The sequence below is a fragment of the Parus major genome, chromosome 5 (assembly GCF_001522545.3).
Source record: "Parus major isolate Abel chromosome 5, Parus_major1.1, whole genome shotgun sequence".
NCBI classification, from domain to species: Eukaryota; Metazoa; Chordata; class Aves; order Passeriformes; family Paridae; genus Parus; species Parus major.
Window position 1 is genome coordinate 23533854 of NC_031774.1, and position 18806 is coordinate 23552659.

General features: G+C 53.8%; 1 protein-coding gene across 1 annotated transcript; it reads left to right on the forward strand.

The window, feature by feature from the left end:
* Window positions 1-11219: 11219 nt before the first annotated feature.
* CHRM4 (cholinergic receptor muscarinic 4) lies at window positions 11220-18716 on the forward strand. The gene is made up of 2 exons (XM_033515310.1): window positions 11220-15190; window positions 15726-18716. Exon 2 carries the CDS (start codon window positions 15731-15733, stop codon window positions 17201-17203), a length of 1473 nt encoding a protein of 490 aa, XP_033371201.1. The 5' UTR covers window positions 11220-15190; window positions 15726-15730; the 3' UTR covers window positions 17204-18716.
* Window positions 18717-18806: the final 90 nt, after the last annotated feature.

Below are 18806 nucleotides of genomic sequence, written 5' to 3' on the forward strand. Positions count from 1 at the left end.
GTAGAGTGATGCGAAAAAATGGGAGATGTGCAGTTCCATGAAAAATAGCTCCAGGAGTATCCCAGATATCCACAAGGTGGTGGATGCTGGGTTTAGTGGCTGGTTACTCCCCCAGACCAACCTGGGTCAGTCCAGCAGGATAGCAGGAATCTCAGACTGTCACAGGCCTTAATCCCAAAAGAGTAAGGAAGGCCCTTAGTTTGCTTGGGCCATTGAATATGAAGTCAAGTCAGCCCATGGTTTCCTCCATGGGGAAACCACAAATCTCTCCTGTGCCACCTCACAGCCTGTCACAACGTATGTGGCCAGGGTGGGAGCTGAGGTCTGATTCTGGAGTGGATTAACTGCTGTTCATGACCAGTGCTGACATGGCCCAGGAAGGAAGGTGATGTCGCTTTGGTGGCATCAAGGGAGGCTGGTGAAACTCACTGGCAGCCCATGAGAAGGGAATGTGTGAATATGTCAAGCCAAAAGAAGCAAGTGCTGTCTTTAATTGGAATATGTATAGTGAGTCCAGGCTTTCAGAAATTCTGCTTCTGACTAATGAGTGCGTATAGCTCAGCTAACAGTTAGAAGTTGAAAAGTTTTGTATCCAATTTGGTTACACATTTTTATCTCCATGACTGATCAGCTCTGGAAGAAGACATCTCACTGTTCATTACAGTCTTTTGTCTTTCTATGGGGACTTGTAGTTTGAAACAAGAGTCCAATCAAATAACCCAACTCCAGTACAATCAAACTGTCTTTGAAGCAGATAGTCTTTCCTCAGTCTGATGAGTTCTCACAGAGTGTGACAAAAGTTTATTCACATTAATTTTTTAGGGGGAAAGAAGGAGGAGGAGAGGGTGGTATTTATTTCAGGTCAGGAATCTGGACAAGGCAAGAGACTCCAAATAACTGGCTGGAGTCTTTGACAGGTTTTGGTCAGTAACTGCAAAACACAGTGTGGGCAGATGTTAAGCTGAAAAGAGCCAGCAAAGCCTCATTGCCCTCAATGCAATTGCTTGGCTCTACACCAGCCAACATTTGGAAAGCTTTGTCTTCTTGCTTCTCAAAGAAGACAGGAAGGAAAACAAATACAAGTTGACTGAACTAGCTAAAAAAAATGCCAGAATGTGGCCTTTGGTGACCAAAATAATGGTGGTGCATCTGCTTCCCTGCTGTGGCAGAGGCCTCTTGGTGTGCAAAGGCAGCAGCAAATCCAAGTGCCAAAAGGCTTTAACCTTTTCAGGGTGCAGAGATGCACCTGGAGCAGGAGATGTGTCATCAGAGAAAATTGTCTGAATTACCTTAATAATGTTCTCTCTGCTGGAATTCAGAAATGCATCTCCGTTTGCAGAGATAAGGTACCAGTTTGCAGGATCTAGGGGAAAGAGAGGTCCAGTCTGTGAACTGCATGCATTTTAGATGACACATTGACTTAAAATACTGTACTTTTGTTAAATGTTACCTTCCAGAGTCAGAGAGGTACGAGAAGAGGGTGAGGGGGTGAAGGAGTGGATGGTGGAAATCCATCTGCTACTGTGATCACTTCAAAAGAGGGTTAAAGTGGGGCGTTTATTTGTTTGTGTGTGTCTGTGCATGTGTGTGTGTGAGCCGAGCAGATGGAGAAATGACACCTGTGTGTGTCTGTGAGACAGCAAAAGTGAGAGGCAGAGGGTGGGTGAGGGAGTTGCCCTAGGTATAAAGTGGAGGGAAGGGGAAAGGTGTACGGGAAAGGGAAGGCTTTCCCCCCCCACCACCCTTTTCCCTTTGTTTCTTCTTGTTTGACACTCTCTCATTACCAAAAGCCAGATCTGGTGGACAGTCAGCCTGCTGTGGAACTGCCTGATGAATTTTTTTGTTCTGCACGAACACCCCAGTTCCGAGTGTTAGTGACAGCCCGGCAGAGCTTTTTGGGGACAGGGGAAAGAGCCGAGACCTCCCTTGGCCCAGGCTGTGCCGGTCCCCGCTCCGCACCTCCCTGCTCCTCGCTCTCTGCCGCCTTGGCACGCCGGCTCGGGACTTATCCCCGCCGGTGGCTGCCGGGGGGGCAGCAGGGCCGGAGCCCGGCGCCGGGGAGCGGGCGGTCCCGGGAGCGCTGTCCGGGGTGCTGCAAGAGCGCTCCCGCACATCTGGCCGCCGGGGACGGGAGGCCACATCTGGGACGGGGGGAAACGGCGGCTTGGGGATCGTCAGCGGCTCCCGGCGTCGTGAGCCCCGGTGCGTGTTCGTGGCGGCGAGGGGGGCGCACATCTGGGGGCGACACATGTGGGGGCGACACATCTGGGAGCGGGGGAGGGCGGGGGCGGGGGGAGGAGGACAGGGCCGAGCCAGCAGCGCCGGGCCCTCCCCTCTCCCCGCCCCTCCGCCGCGCTCGGCGCCGCCGGGACCGGGAGCCGGGACCGGGAGCCGGGACCGGAGCCGGGACCGGAGCCGGGCCATGCCAGCCGGAGCCCCCGCGGGCGCGGCGCGGCACCATGGCCGCTGAGAACCGCTCGGCGGCGGGCGGCGGCGCGCCCTGGGCTGGGCTGCCCGGTGAGTCGCTGCTCGGGGCTCCGTGTGCGCGGCGCGGGGGGCGCAGGGCATCCCCCGCAGGGTCCGGCGCGGGGGTGTCAGCATGGCTTTGGGGTGCATGGGGAGGGGGCTGCGCACCCCCGGGGGATGTGGCACGCGGTCACCCCAGGAACGGGGGAGGTGTCTCTGCCAACTTTCCCACATTCCTGCGTCTCTCCGGGAACGCCGCGGTGCTCCGCGGGTCGGGACCCTCGCTCTGGTTCGCTGCCCCAGGATGTCTGGAGCCGTGCAGCCCTACCAGGGCACGGGGGTGATGTATGTCTGGCACCCCCTCTCCCTGCTCCCATCCAGACCAACACGGTTCCCGGGATCCCGTCGCCCGAGGAACCTCGGGTCCCTCCTGTCACCCAGGAAACAGCCTTGCCAGCATCCTGAGTAGGGAATATGAGCAGCCTGCGGCTCCGGGGACAGGCATCCCCAGGAGGAAACCCAGGACGGGGGTTATTTGCTCCCCTGGTGCCTTCTCTGGGAAGGAGACGTTCCTGGATAAGAAACTACCTGCACGCTTTCTTTGCTTCCCTCACTATTCCAAAAAGAGCAACAGGGACAGGGCCCCGGATCTTTTGGACACTTTGTCACCATACTGGGCAAGCCCCTCTGGTGCTTGTGGCCACCTCCCAGGACATGACTAGGCAGAAGTTTGCCCCCTCTCCACAAAACCCTTTGCCAGGCTAGGCATTGCGAGGGAGACAGATCTTGCCCACTCTCTCCCTCAGTGTGGATCTCATCTTTCCTTTAGCCCTTTCTGGCCCTGTTGCACCCTTCCTGCTGGTAATGGCAGAGCTGCCCCGTGCTCCCTGTTGGCCCATCATGGACAAGAGTCGGGCAGCCCCACCCTTCTTTCTTTCCAAAATAATGACATTGGCTTCAAATCAGGGAACAGTTCTTGTCATTTTTCTTAAATAAAAGCAGCACTGTCTTCTGTCTGACCTGTTTTCAACCCCTCTGATTGTGCTGTGGATGGATTTTTCTTTTCTTTGGAAAGCCCAAGGCTAGGGAGATACTTCCCAACCTGAGAAACAGCTGGTGTTCTCCTGTGCTGGTAGCTGGGCTCTGCTTGGGCATTTGGAGACTCCCTGCTTTATCACAACTACCTTGAGTGACCTCCAAGGGTGTTTTGACATCTGCCACAACTTGCAGAGTCAACAGAGGGGCCGGAAGAATTGCTACAATGCAGTTGGGTGGCTTGTTAATGCAGGCGCTGTCTGTCGAAATACTCAGGTGCCAGGATCCCAGAGCCCAGGCTTTTGGTGAAACAGCACCAGAGACAATGCTCACGTTGAAATCACAGGTGACACCAAGATGCTTTCGCTGTCTCTACTGCTGGGCACCACCTCCTGCTTCCTAACACCCTAACTCCTGTGATCTGAGCACCTGCTGCTGCTCTCCAGCCTGGACTAGGCCCCCATGAGACATCCCAGCAAAGAGCAAGGCATCCAGTAGAGATCCTAATCAGCAACCCATCCCTGGTTCACCCTTGAGTCGGGATGGTGGCCAGCGGTGGGAGGCCTGGGTGTGGCGGGTGGGGATGGCAGCAGGCGTGCAGTGGTGGGCAGCAGCCCTGGTTCCCGCAGGAGCCAAGCCAATGTGCCCTTGCAGCAAGTTCCCAGGGCTGCTGGACGGAGCAGCAGTGGCCCTGGGGGTGACCTGATGAGTGGGCAGGGGAAAGCTGATGGGAGGAGGAGGAGAAGGGCTACCGGTAAAAGTGGTTTGTTTATTCACACGAGGGGCGTACCCATCCCAGCGGGTCAGTCTGTTTTCTTTCATAGAAGAGAAATGAACTGAAATGATTAATTAATGCTGTGATCCAATTACTCTGAGTTTGCAGAAGGAGCATGGTTTTTCTCTTTTAACTGTCCCCATGAGCATCCCATTGATGTCAGGTTTTGTCATGGTTGGGGTTTTGTTGTTTTGTTGTTTAAAATTAAAATGACAAATATCTCCCCAGGAAAAAAAAAAAAAAAAAAAGAAGGAAAAAAGACAAAAGACAAAAACAGGGAATAAAAATAGTGAGATCAGGAGGAGCAGCTGATGCAGAGCAGTCCCCAGCACACCTTTGTGTTGATCCCTTCTCTGCCTGCCCTGCTAAGCCCTGACCAGCAGCATCCACAGAGGTGAAGAGGTTTGGTGAGCGCCTAGCCGAGGTGGCAGACACAGCTCTGCAAAGGCAGAGGGGAGAGCAATCATGAGAGAGGGAAATGGAAGCTGTTTGCAAGGGGCTGCTGCTTCCTGCATAAACACAGCTCCTCTTTCCACATGGACAGGCACGCAGCAAGTGTTTATGTGTGCAAGCTGTCCCCTTCTCCTTAGCACGCTAAGTCGGGGCTTCGATGAGCATCTTGCGGAGAAGTGAGCATTGTCCTTGAGCCAGTTGCTCCTCAGTCTGGCATGGGTCTATGCCCTTATTGCTCTCCAGAAAGCCAAGGGAGAAGGTTTGCTTTGCATTTCAGCATCCATTCTGAGCTGGCTCTAAAACTGCGTGTTTAAAAGGCATGTTTGGGGGAGATGCAAGAGTGCAGGACCCGACACAGCGAGGAAATGGAAGTTTTGGACCAGATCATTCCCATATACTTCCTTCCTCTCCTCTCTTCACTCCCAGCCCGTTCCCTGCTCACTGCTCTTTAGCCTGCCAAGCACCAGCACCCACCATGAGTGTGCCAGGTACCAGTGGTGCGGCAGGGCTCCACACCTGGGCAGTGCTGAAGCCTCTTAAGCTTGTGATTGGAACCATGCCAAATCTATCCTTCTTCTGAGGGATTTGTGCAACCAGTCAGAAAACAGACACCAGTTTTTAGGAAGACTTGTGTTCTCTCCTGCCCAGGGCCCTGGCAGACCAGGAGGAGAGGGCCTGAATGTGTGGCTGCTGTCCAGCTCACAGCCCAGTGGAGGAGTGTGCCAGCCTCGACCATCCCTGGGAGCACTACCCACCCTGACATCCTTTTAACCCTCTAGGCATGGCAGTCTTGCTGCATCCAGACCCTTGAACATACTGAGGGGGAACCTTGCCCTGTATTCAGACAAATTCATTTGCTGAAGCTTCAAGGAATTAGGCACTTCCTGGACAAATTCATCTGGGCCAAGACTGGTCAGGCTGGCCCATGACTCCAGTATCTTGCTGGTGCATGAACACGGGGCAAGGTGTCTCATATGGATCCTCCCCTTGAGGCATAGAGACCAAGTTTTATCAGGAGACTCACAACCAGTCCCTGTTCCCCCAGCTAGAGACACCTGGGTGTTCTCGCTCTGTGCCTGTTGGCAGCCATCCCAGCTTCCCTACAGATCGATGCACTGGTCCTCTTGGGACTTGACTCTGTGCCAGGCCAGCACCGTTTGACCTGCCTGAGTCCCCTGGCGCTGTGAGCACAGCAAATGAGGCTCTGCTGGAGATGCTCCCCAGCTCCGCCCCTTGCGTGCCGGGCACAGCTGCTCACACCTTCGCCCCAGGGCTGCTCTCGGGACCCTCCAGAGATGCCTTCAGCCCTGAGGCCGCACGGCACGGAGGAGGAGCTCCAGCAAAAGCTCAGTTTATACCTTGTATGATGTAAGTTTGCTGAGAAAATGAAGATGACCAGCCTGTCCAAGCCTGCAAATGCAATGGCTGTAGGCACAGTGCTTTGTCCCTCTGACAATCCCTGAAACTGTTGCGCAGCGTCCTGCAAATCAGAGCTGTGTGAGTCAGTGTCTTTTCTGCCTTGCTGTGACCCTGTCCCCATCATGCCTTTATGTCCTGTGCAATGTGGGCTCCATTCCCACTTGGTGCATGAAGCAGTGGCAGGGATGCCCAAGCGCCCTGTTCTCTTCCCACCTCCTGCCCCAGCATTGGGCAGGTTGAAGTGGGTGGCTGCAGAGGAACCTCTCCCACCTGTTCCAGTGACTCAGAGAGAGCTGGAGAGGGATATGGGGAAGCACAGGGTTATTTTAGTTGTCTTCAAGAGCCTCAAAGAGAAGTTACATCCCAGGTCAGTTGGTGAAGGAGGGGCAGCAGCTAGGAATGTTGTCCTTTAAAGGCAGAACTCAGCACAAACCATGGAGCTCCTGGAGCGCAGCAGGCTCGGCCTGAGATGTCGGCATGTTACTGAGCTATTGAGGGTGGCTGTGCTTCTCCAGCCAAGAAAGCCAGGCAGAGAAGCAGCCCCTCTGGTACCACAACTGCTTTTAAATCCAGCATATTGTATAGCACCTTGCAGCTTGGCAGAGGAGGCAGTGTGGTCTGACATCAGAAGCCTCAGCTGGAAGTGTCTGGAGGTGCAATGTCATCAGCAGCGTTAAGACTCCTGGCAAAGTTGGTTTGCACTGGCCAGTTAAGGGGTTAATGCATTCAGCCTCTTTAAGCAGAATTAGATTGATTTGTCTGTGGGAAACTCAGCTGCAGTTGTGCAACACCGAGGTCTGAAAACATGAGTCTGCAGACACGATGTCCCGGGCCCCTGCATCCGCTGCAGGTCACAGAGCAGCTCTCCAGAGGCCTCCATGGCGCCATGCTTCACTGACCCCATGCTTGCAGACCCTCCCAGTGTTGATGTTAGCTCCCAGGTCCCAGGCAGCGTGGCAGGCTGGTTCTGCTGAGGAGGGATGAAGATCCTTGAGGGATATTTGCATGACCAAGATGGGAAGGAGAGTGCCCGGCATCTCACAGTCTTTAGTGCCTCTGGGGTAGCTTGGATCCCTTCTCTGCTGACAGTTACATCATGTGCAGTCCCAGATAAAAAAGTGCCAAAATGTACACATGCCAAAAAAGTGCATGCATGTGTACAGAGAGGAGTGGAGAGCAATGAAACCCTGCTGGCATTTGCCTTTGCCTGAAAACAGGCATGAATTTCCTGGCCTCAGACTGCCTTTCTGCAGCACTTAGGAGCAGTGTCTAGCATGGTGGTCTCTACACTTCTTGCAGAGCTCAGATAACTCACCAAGGCCCCTAAGTGATGCTCAGCTCATGAAACCCTCTGTGCTACTATTGCAGTCCCAGGCAATGAGGTGGCTAAAAGCCCTGCCCTGTGCTGCGGGGCGCTGCCTGAAGCGTTAGTGTGGGGTGAGCAGCACCGCATCCCTGACTGCCCGAGCTGCATCCCCACCCTACAGCTCATGGGGACCCTGGGGGAAAAAAGGGTGAGTGTAGAGTGCTGTGGGTCTCTGCACGGGGGTCGGCCCTTGCATTCAGCACCTGCATGACAAGCTGGGGATCACCCTCCTGCAGTGGCAAGGGTGGCTCCAGGCAGAGCTGGGCTGGCTGAGCCAGAGAGCTGCAGCCCAGAAAGGTTTCCAGCTCCAGCACAGCTCCCGCTCTGCCCAGCAAGAAGCTGCTGGGAGCCTCCAGAGGAGACAGCAGGGAGAGGTTTGCAGGCAATGTCTCTGTGTGAGGCCTCTCCTTCTCAGAAGATTTTCTTTGGACTTTTCTGTGGAGGAGATAGGTAATGCCTCCCTGGCAGACTGAGACTATTCCCACCTCCTTCCTCTCTGTCCCTCCCTTTCTCTGTTGCCACCATGGATGGGGATTTCCTAACTGCTCTCCTCCCCTGGCACCCTGACCCCCACATTTTCCATTCTGCTTGTCCATGCCCTGGGCTCTCCTGCCACCTTCTGCTACACCTCCTCTTCTTCACTCTCTTTGCTCACCATCACATCCAAATCCTCTGGCAGATCATGTGGCTAAATGGGGTATAATATTTTCAGTTTCCTTTTTCATTAGCACCTCAAAGATTCCCATCTTCAATCTGCCCCTAAGACTAGGGCTCTCATATACACATCCATACAGCAGGATTCTTGCTCCTGCCTGATTTTCTGCCCTTGGCTCAGGGCATCAGCTGTTTTCTCTCACCCATTGCTTAGCTGGCTCATTTGTCCTCTCAAAGCCTTGCAGAGCTTCACACTGCTCCATGGGGCAAGGGGCTCTTGTTTCCATTGTCACATCTTTAAAGTTTCAGGCCAGTACCTTGCTGTTTGCTCCCTGCGGTGCCTCAGCTCTGGGATGAGTTACAGAGAGACGTGTTCCCCCTGCCCTCCTGACACCCGTGCTCTGCCAGAGCAGCACTGCATCTCTGACTGCCCAAGCTGCATCCCCACCCTACGGTTCACGGACAACCCTGGGGGGCAAAGAGGGTAAGTGCAGGGTGCTGCAGGTCTCTGCATGGGAGCCAGCTCCTGCTTTATACAGCACCAGCCCTGGCACCTGGGACAGACCGGGGGAGGCAGATCCCCCAGGTAGGGACCTGGCATGGGAACCTGTGGCTGTATGAGGCCGTGGCAGGGTGAGGGATCTTCCCTACAATTGGCTTCCCCAAAAGAGCCAAGTCCTTCCCCCTTGCCATCCCCTGGGGCAGGGGGAGCTGCTCTTCTAAGCAAACAGCCCTTAGGTGTTGCAACACTTGCCCCTCTATCCCTCCTCCACCATTCTCTCTCCCACGGGCATCTGGTCCTGGCCACTAACCTCTCCCTGGGAAGAGCCCAGCTAATCCAGGCAGTCACTTGTTGCTGTAATCCTCTCTCTCTCTCTCCCCTCCTTCCTGGATGTTGGCTGGTCCCAGAGCCCTTCCCGGCAGTGGGACCTGTAGCTGCAGCAGGGCTATTTCTGCTGCGCAGCCTTGAAACAGCTGGGTTCTGTTAAAGCTTCAGCCCAGGCATATAAAAGAACATGAGCATCTCTCTGAGGCAGAGAGCATTAATGCAGTGGATGGGAGAGGAGAAGTGTGGCTCCAGCCCAGGCTCAGCTGGAAGCCCAGCACCTTTCTGGCTCAGCGACATGGGCTGAGCTTTGCCACCAGCAGGGAGCTGCAGCCCTGGGGTGGCCGAGGGGCACTGGAGGGAGGGCACTGTGTCCTCCTCGTCCTGTCCTGCCCCGCCATGCCGTCGTGCTGAGCCTTCTTCCCCCGGGATGTTACCATCGGAGCCGGCGTGGGAGCTGCTGGGGAGCCGCCGCTGCCTGGGAGCTGCAGGCTGGGCACAGCAGGGTAAGGCTGGGCTTTGGCTTGCGTGGCATTTGCTGTGCACAATTGCTAGTACCGTTCCACTCGTAGGTTATTTATTTGGCCTAATAATTGGGTGACAGGTGGTTAATTAATTGTCAAAGTGACCGGTGTGCTGGTAGGCTATTTATAGGAGTGACCTTTCAAGTACTTTTTAAAAGAACATTTCTCACTGGCTTGCTTCTTGTCTGGTAATGCTGTGGATAAATGGCATGCGACCCCTTACAGTCTGCAAAGGGCACATTAGGGATACAGGCAAATGCTTGGGGGACACTTGGGGCAGGTGGTGCAGCTGTGCCTGCTGTGGGATGCTGGTGAGCCTGCTGGGCTGGGCACTACCTGCAGGAGCAGCTCAGCAGCCACGGCTCCGACCTGCGAGCGCTTCCACAGCTGGCTGCAAGCCACCTTGGACGCCGTGCCTCGGCTTTACTCTGAAAGCCAGCATTAACCACGTACGTACAAGCAGCAGTGAAGGCAGGGAGGCTCCTGGCTTGCTTGTGGGGGTGGTGGGGTTACCCAACTGCAACACTCCCTTCTGGCCCTGAACACAGCAAATTTTCCAAACCTGATGCACAAACACGTGTCAGGCATGCGTGGGGGGTCCTCTGGCCCCATTACCTCCCCCTGAAAGCTGGCTGCTCCTGTGCCACTGAGCTTACAGCTTCTCCAGTGACTCCAGGAAAAGCTATCAGAGGTTCTTAACTTGTGGGGATGGAGGAAATTGCTTTGCCTCATGAGGACCAGTTGAATAGTGGAGGAAGAAAGAAGAATAAATTATTCAATGGAAAAATCAAATGCTCAGAACTACCCTATATGTACTGACAAGAAACAATTCCTCCTCCACAATGGCTCAGATCTCCTCTGGAGCAGGATAAGGACTTCAGAGGGGTAAAAGCACAGCCACCAGCTGGAACTTGGAGGGCAGAGGGAGCCCTGACATTTTAACACAACAGATCCTGCTGGCCTCTCATATTTTTTTCTGTTTTTCTAGTTGTTTATTGCCTTCATCATTCCAATGCAGAGGCACAGGAGCAGACCAACACCAACCCTCCCCCCGCCAGACACAGGGCCTGCCCTCGGTCTTCTCTCATACGTTGTATTTCTAAGGTGCCTTCCAGTATCTAGGAATTCTGTTTTCACACTCTGAAGGGTGTGAATCTGTCAACCAGAACAACCCCTCACTAGTTGTGAAATGGTGCCATGATTCAGGAACTAATTAACAGCTATTAGATAATGCAATTAGCACCACAAACTGCCACCCTACACCCTAAGTATACCTTCCCTTTGTGAGCGTGAGCCATAAATGTCTAGCATCTTCTGTTCCCTCTCTTTTCTCCCTTCTCTCCTCTCCTCCTTGTGGTGGTGGCTGCACTACCTGCCCAGTCCCACATCACATCAGCAGTTTGACCTGACAGGATTAATCCCATTTAGACTTTACCCTCCCTGCACTTTTAGGAAGGCCAAGACAAGCAGGGGGCTGGCAGTAGGCTGGCCGGGCTCTTTCCAAATGTGATTCCAAAGGTGATGTGCCCAGGCCCAGCCTTTGGCACCCAGACAGAGCAGGGGGTGATGTGTGCCTTCTCCTGGAATGTGCCTGTGGTGGAGGGGACCACCTTCCCTCCCTCCTGGAGACAGGCAGCACTCAGAGTCCCACGGGATCCATCCAGCCAGGAGCTGACAGCCACAGCCCCTCCATCCTGTCCCTGGGATTGAGGTCGCTTTCAATTTTGCTGTTGCTCCAAACCCATTTCCTCTGGGAGCAGCTCACGCTCATAGGTGTCAGCTAAAGCACGGTGTTCTCTGATTCCTCTCCATGTACACATCTTCCTCCCCAGGCTGGTGTGCAAGTGTGGGGCTTGCTTTATGATGGGTTCCTTGCAGAGCTCTGCTCGTTCCCAGAGGCTTTGCTTCAACTGCATGTGAACCAGACATGGCTTTGCCCCTAACTTGCACCTGCTCCCTGAGTATCCCCAGCCCTGAAGATGATGCTGGGATGGGGGCAGTGTCAAAACTCTGGTGGTGATATGTGGGATAGGGGTTGTGGAACAGAGAGAGGCTGTGGAGTACAGGGAGAAGAGGCAGGGAATGTGGGGCAGCAGGGCTGCTTGCTCCAGGAGCTCATCCCACAGCTTGAGGTGCCACCATCACATGGGTATGTGTAAATACCAGCCTCTCCCAGTGCCTTTGCTGTGCTGGTGCAGAGAGTGGCCAGCTCCTTCCACACAAGGAGCAGCAGGGGTGGGAAGGAGCTAAACCCTCCATCCCACTGAGCTGAGTGCTCAGCAGGTGCTCAGTCACGAATTGCAGCCGATGGAGCACCAGCCTCCAGCTACAGCAGATTCTTGGGTACAGGATGGTCACCAGCAGTCCATGACAGGGCTTTCTTCTCTCCTATCTGGCAAGAGGCTGTGAGGCAGTTCCTAGGAGTTGACAAGCTGGGAAGGCTTGCTGGAGAGGCATGAGGTGCAGCAAGGAAATAGCAGGAGTTTTCTGCTGTGGTCTCGAGTGTCACCCTGTGACAGAGCACTGGCTTTGCTCTTGCTCTGGAGTTGAATCCTCACACTAGAGGTGTCACACCCATGATTGCAGGCAGCAGTGGAGACCCCGCTGTGTCCACTGCCTGCAGTAGTTGGGTCCCACCCGAATTATAATTTTCTCTGCTTGGATCTGTGGCTGTGTGGGAAGGGAAAGGTATTTCCCTTGGGGACCACTGCAGCAGCCACAGAAACTCTTGGACCAGAGGATGCTATCAGTCAAGAGTTGGAGTCTCCCAATGGCTTTGATGGAGAGGAAAAAACCAGCTGTAAATCACTGCCAAAAGACTGAGGGAGTTTGCTGTAGCTGGCTGGTGCAACCAGGTGTGGGAGAGCAGCCATGAACACTGCAAAGAATGGTTGAGTGCAGGCTGAAAAGCCAACCGGTGTCACGGGTAGGTAGGGGTTTCAGCCCCAGGAGCCCTTCTGAAGTGAAGTCTCAGCTTTGTCAAGGCCGTATCTCCTCCCTGTCTGTGGTGTCATCATGAAAGTAGGGTGCAAAAGGCAATGGAGACAGAGAGGGTGATGTAGGATGGGGGCTGTGAAGGGAGAGAGAGAAGTGCACTCCTGGAGGTACAGGGAGACACTGGGCACTGGAGAACATAAGGAAGGCATTTAGTGGAGAGACACCAAGTCCTGGAGAGGTCCCTTGGTGTCTGCTGTCACAGCACTGGGAGCAGTGATGCGGCTGGCATGAGGGTGGAGATGGTGTCACACTGGTGAGTTTGTTGCAGCTTCACAGCTCTCCTGTGTGCTCTCTCCATCTTTGGACACATGATAGGGATGCTAACAGAAATGTGACTGCCTGGGGGCTGTGCCCCCACCCAGGCCCTTCCCACGTAGCCTGGATGCTCTCTATTCCTAGTGCCCATACAGACATGATTCATGGCTTGGTCAGCTGCACACACCTACGAAATTTGTAGCATCTTTGGCCCTTTCCCAGCTCCAGACTGGGCTGCCTCCTCTGCTGGAAGACAAAGGCAGTGCCAAGCGGTCCCAGTGAGTTCAGAGAAGGTGTTGGGGGCAGAAGAGTGAGACAGGGAGGTAGAGAGCAGAAAATGGGAAAGAAGGGATGCCTGGTGGTCTGGGGTATGGCAGAGAACAGTCAGGGGATCTGAGTCGAGGGTGAGTGTTGTACACAGCTCCCAGCTCGCACTGTTGCTCTGTCTGTGTTGTTGTATGTTATCTTCACACCTTTAAGAATTTTCAGTCTTCCTCCTTCCCTCACACGGGGGGTTACATTATTTTTGCTGTTAGGTGAAGGCTTATTTTCACAGCGCACAGTGTTTAAGCCCTGCGCCCAGTTGGCTCTGCCTCCTCACACCAGTTTGCAGCGTGACCTCTGGGTGGCATCCAAAGGCTCTCCTGTGGGGCTGCCGCAGCCTTTCCTCCCGGCCCTGGGACACCGACAGAACAGCTCGGGGTTGAGATGGACTTTTCTTACTTTGGGTAACTGAGAACACAAACCTCTGTCAAGGCTGATAATTAATTAGACACGCTTAGAAGAGGATGCCAGTTTATGAACAAAAGTGAGAAAACTGAAACCCACATTTTAGCAGAGACGATGGAAAGGTTTCTTTTCAAGACTTTTAAATTCTTCTTGGAAGATCTGGGGTAGATGTCTGCATGATTGCTAGCTTGTCTGATCAGTTTGATTAGCTGTTACAAGAATGACAGTTAAATCTCCCCATCTCACCAAAGTGAAGAAATTAAAACTCATTTCAATTGTACTGCAACCAACCCCCAAACTGCCATGATTATATATTTCTAAGCCCTTTTATACACTTATCACCTTCTCTCACATCCCTGGCTGGGTGCCCAGGAACGGATGGCAGCAGTAACCTCTTTCCCTCTTCCTTGATGCATCCCTTGTGCCCAGAGCTGGGTGCAAAGACAGGCAGTGCTACCAGGCTTCCTCACCCCATCCATATCTGGCATGTAGCATCTACCAAAGGGCACTGCTTTCTTTTAAAAGCCTTTTGTCTTCACAGACACGCTGAGAGGATAATGGTAGAGAGGTATTTCTTTGTCCTTCACCCACTTCTTTCCCTTGTACCTGTAAGAGGAGCTCCACCACTATTGCAGCTGTAGCCTTGCTAAAGCAGAAACTGCCTAAATGGCTGCATCAGACCCTGGCTTTAGCATCTCAGCAGCCACATTTTCATTTAATTACACCTGTATCTCTTTAGAAAGTGCTTATATTAAAAACTTGGCTATTTGCTGATGGCAGACATCTCCTACCTTCACCACAAATGAAAGACAAGGGCTTTTATTTTCTAATAATTAAAATAGACAAACTTATCTCAGAGCCTGACAGACCCTATTTGGAAGAGGTGCACGTTTCTGGCATGTTTATATATTCAGCAAAATCAGCTTCAGGACTCCATGGGGCTGAAATCCTGCCCTGGGCACCAGGAGGAGCTGCTGGAGGGGCTGCCCTTGATGGTGTGGAAGGGTTGGGATGCCCCCCAAAAAGCCAGGCTGAGGCTGGTGAAGGCCCATCATGTTTTGGGGGCCTAGATGGCATAGGAGAGGCAGGTTCAAGGGGAAGCTCTTCTGTCCAGCCCAACTCCCTCAGTGCCTTTGCTTTTCCTTTGCCTTTCAGGAAATTCCCTTTCATCTCAACACAGCACTTCTCGTCTATTGATGTTTTTTTTAAGGTCCATTCTACTCTAACCTTGGGTGATTAACCACAGGCATCTTGGTTTGGATGAAGGCAGTAATTCTGTCTGTAATTCTCATCACTTTTCATAACTAATTCCATGTATCACACTGAGGTGTCTAACTCCATACCATACATCTCCATGGCCTGCGTGGCTACAGCTGTACTGTGATGTGGAACTGGGGGAAGGGGCCATCCCTTCCCAGCATCACTGACTGATGGCACTTGTGCAGCTCCCTCCCCCTCCCAAGCCTTCTGCGCTGTGCATTGCGCCACACCAAATTACCCATCTTCAGCCTTTCTCGGCTTCTCAGCATCTATCTCAGCAGTGTTACCCTTTGGTCAGGGCCACCTCTGTTGGACAGGCTGGTGCCCCTGGTAAGATGCTATGGGACTCACATAAGCTGTGGTGTAACTTGCTGTTTTCCTTCTCCCAGATTTCATCTTCCAGAAGGAGCTGTTTGCTGCAAGAGACACAGGTAAGCTGAGCAGACCACGGCACGGGCGTTGTGGGTTAGGCCCCTCTTGGGGAGTGCTTTGGTGAGGTCAGTGGGACATGCCTGAGGCATACCATAAACCTGCTCTTGTCCCTGGGGCAGGGCACTGGCTCCATGCTGTGCTGTTCTGGCACTGAGTGCTGTGTGTGCCTCCCCCCTGGGCTCTGCAGTCCTCTTTCCCCCAGCCCTCTGGCCTCCTGTCTGCCTTTCTGGGGCACACGAGGTTGTGCTCCCACTGGGATATGCAAAGAAGGGACCATCACATGCTGGACATGGGACTGTCCTAGCCCCATTCCTGCTTCTCTCCCTGCAACTCGTGTATCTCCTCTACTGCTAAACAGGGAGACAAAAAAATGCCTTAAGCAGCCTACTGGAGTGGCAGAGAGAAGTCCAGGAATGTCAGGAGATTTTTTGAGCACTAGCCAACAGCAGTGATGGCCTGGGAAACTGAGGAAATGCTGCCAGGACAGGCTGGCAGGTCTGATATTCTCCCTTTCTGTCCTCGCTCTCCTTGCAGATCCCATGCACAACCTCTCTGCTCAGCCCTGGCAGGCAAAGATGGCCAACCTGACCTATGACAACTTCACCCTGGGCAACCACTCTGAAGTGGCCCTGCAGCCTCCCACCAACTACAAGACAGTGGAGCTGGTTTTCATCGCCACTGTCACTGGCTCACTCAGCCTTGTCACTGTGGTAGGGAACATCCTGGTGATGCTCTCCATCAAGGTGAACCGCCAGCTCCAGACTGTCAACAACTATTTCCTCTTCAGCCTGGCCTGTGCAGACCTCATCATCGGGGTCTTCTCCATGAACCTCTACACGGTCTACATCATCAAAGGCTACTGGCCACTGGGGGCTGTGGTGTGTGACCTGTGGCTGGCTCTGGACTATGTGGTGAGCAATGCCTCTGTCATGAACCTGCTCATCATCAGCTTTGACCGGTACTTCTGTGTCACCAAGCCCTTGACATACCCAGCCAGGAGGACCACCAAGATGGCAGGGCTAATGATTGCGGCCGCATGGATATTGTCCTTCATTCTCTGGGCTCCTGCCATCTTGTTCTGGCAGTTCATTGTGGGCAAGAGGACAGTCCCCGAGAGGGAGTGCTACATCCAGTTCCTCTCCAACCCAGCGGTGACATTTGGCACAGCCATTGCTGCTTTCTACCTGCCTGTGGTCATCATGACGGTGCTGTACATCCACATCTCCCTGGCCAGCAGAAGCAGGGTAAGGAGGCACAAGCCCGAGAGCAGGAAAGACAGGAAAACCAAGTCCCTCAGATTCCTCAAGGGCCCCGTGGTTAAACAGAACAACAATAACTCTCCCAAGAGGGCTGTGGAGGTGAAGGAAGAGGTGAGGAATGGGAAAGTGGATGACCAGCCATCTGCACAGACAGAGGCCACTGGCCATCAGGAGGAGAAGGAGACATCCAATGAGTCCAGCACCGTCAGCATGACCCAGACTACTAAAGACAAGCCCACAGCAGAAATCTTGCCAGCAGGGCAAGGACAGAGTCCAGCCAACCCCCGGGTGAACACAACTTCTAAGTGGTCCAAGATTAAGATTGTCACCAAGCAGACTGGGACTGAATGTGTCACCGCCATTGAGATTGTCCCAGCTAAGTCAGGTGCCTCTAACCACAACTCCCTGGCCAACAGCCGCCCAGTCAACGTTGCCAGGAAGTTTGCCAGCATTGCCAGAAGCCAAGTACGGAAGAAGCGCCAGATGGCTGCCCGAGAGAAGAAAGTCACCCGGACCATATTTGCCATCCTGCTGGCCTTCATACTCACATGGACGCCCTACAACGTGATGGTCCTCATTAACACTTTCTGTGAGACCTGCGTGCCCGAAACAGTGTGGTCCATCGGCTACTGGCTCTGCTATGTCAACAGCACCATCAACCCAGCCTGCTATGCCCTCTGCAACGCCACTTTCAAGAAAACCTTCAAGCACCTTCTCATGTGCCAGTACAGGAACATTGGCACAGCCAGATAAACTGGTACTCAGGGACCACTTCAGTAACATTATGGAAACCCTTCCCTTTGCCTCCTTTGCCAGCGGGGGTTCTTCTGCTCCCTACTCACAACAGTGCAGACTGTGCAGTGAGTGCAGATGATGCCCTTCATCCAACGCTGACAAAAATCCAAGGTGTCTCTGAGTTGCAGGTCCTTCCAGTCACCCTGGGCCTGGGGACTAGCTCGGTGACCCACCGGGAAAGCCAGAGGCAAGAGGAGATGTGGTCACCAGGAGCCCTTCCCAGCTCCATGCTCTTGAGATTGGCCAAATGGCATCAGTGTTTTTCCTAAGACTGGATGTACCTTTTTCCCCAGCTGACCATCTCCAAGGTATCAGAGCTTGTCTGCATGCAGATGGGCTAATGCTGGATGCTTTCCATTGGCTTCTAAAGTGTTTATTACCCAAGAAATGAAAGGAAACCAGGGTCAAACATTTGCTAGGCATCTTGGACCAGGCTGGCTCAGGCATGCTAATGGGGAGTCCTGCTGGCCCAGCCAGGCCCCCTGTGAAGGCAGTCAAGATTGGACCCTAAGAGATGTGGCAAGATGCTTCCTTTCCCTTTAGAGTGCCATCGGACATCCTCACCCAGGGACCTGGGGCAGAATTTTTCCCTGGGCTCTGGCTCTGCTCTCCCCTTCACACACTCTCTGCCCTCAGACAGTAATTTGCTGAAAGACAGACAAACCAAGCATTTCACTCCTGGGTGAGGAGTGTGAAGCCCAGTTGCCTCTGACAACAATGGAAACTAAAACTGCAAAGAAAAGAAGTGGTGTGGTGCAGGACTTCGCTCCACAGCCCTGGGGAAATGGGGGCCCTGAGAAGTGGGCAACAGTGACTGTGAAAATAACTGTCCCTGGGAGGGACCGGGGGGAGCTGGGGGGTCTCAGAAGAGGGCGAGAAGAGGGTCTGCAACGTGGCCAAGGTGCCCCGTGTCTCATCTGGGCCATGAGCTCTCCCCACGGTGGGTAGGAGGCATGGCTGTGGAGGCAGGAGATGATGATGGTGGCCTCCAGCCCCACTCGTGCCCTGAGTGCAGGGGGCTCCTCCAGGGAGGCCAAAGGAGCCAGTTGCTGAGCTTTGTAAATGGATGTAATGCTGTCATGGGTGTTGCGGCAGAGCCCTCAGCATGCGGGCTTCAGCCAGCGTCTCCAGCCTCCTCCCAGCCCACCCGTGTGTGCAACCCAGAGCACCCTGGCGCAGCTCCCTAGCTTCTCCCAAAGCCAGGTGAAAGCCTTGGTGGACACAGCCAGGTGCAGGCAAGGGATGGGATGGGGCCACTCTAGTGCTGGCAAACTCTTGTGTCCATATGTCCTTCCCGTCCTCATGCCAGGGTGCAACTTGCAGAAAGGCTGCCCCAACCCAGATGGGAACCCCTCCAACACTGCCTTTAGGGGTACCCAAAATGCCTGGTGGGTTTCTGGGTATTTTTAAATGGTTACAACTGCAGCCCAACACACTCCAAGACAAATAAAGACCTTGGATCAGGAAACTAATGGCCATGGTGTGAGGAATGAATGAGTCATCACTCACGTGGCTCCTTCCCTGCTTCCCAGTGTCACCCACTGATGATATTTCCTGCAGT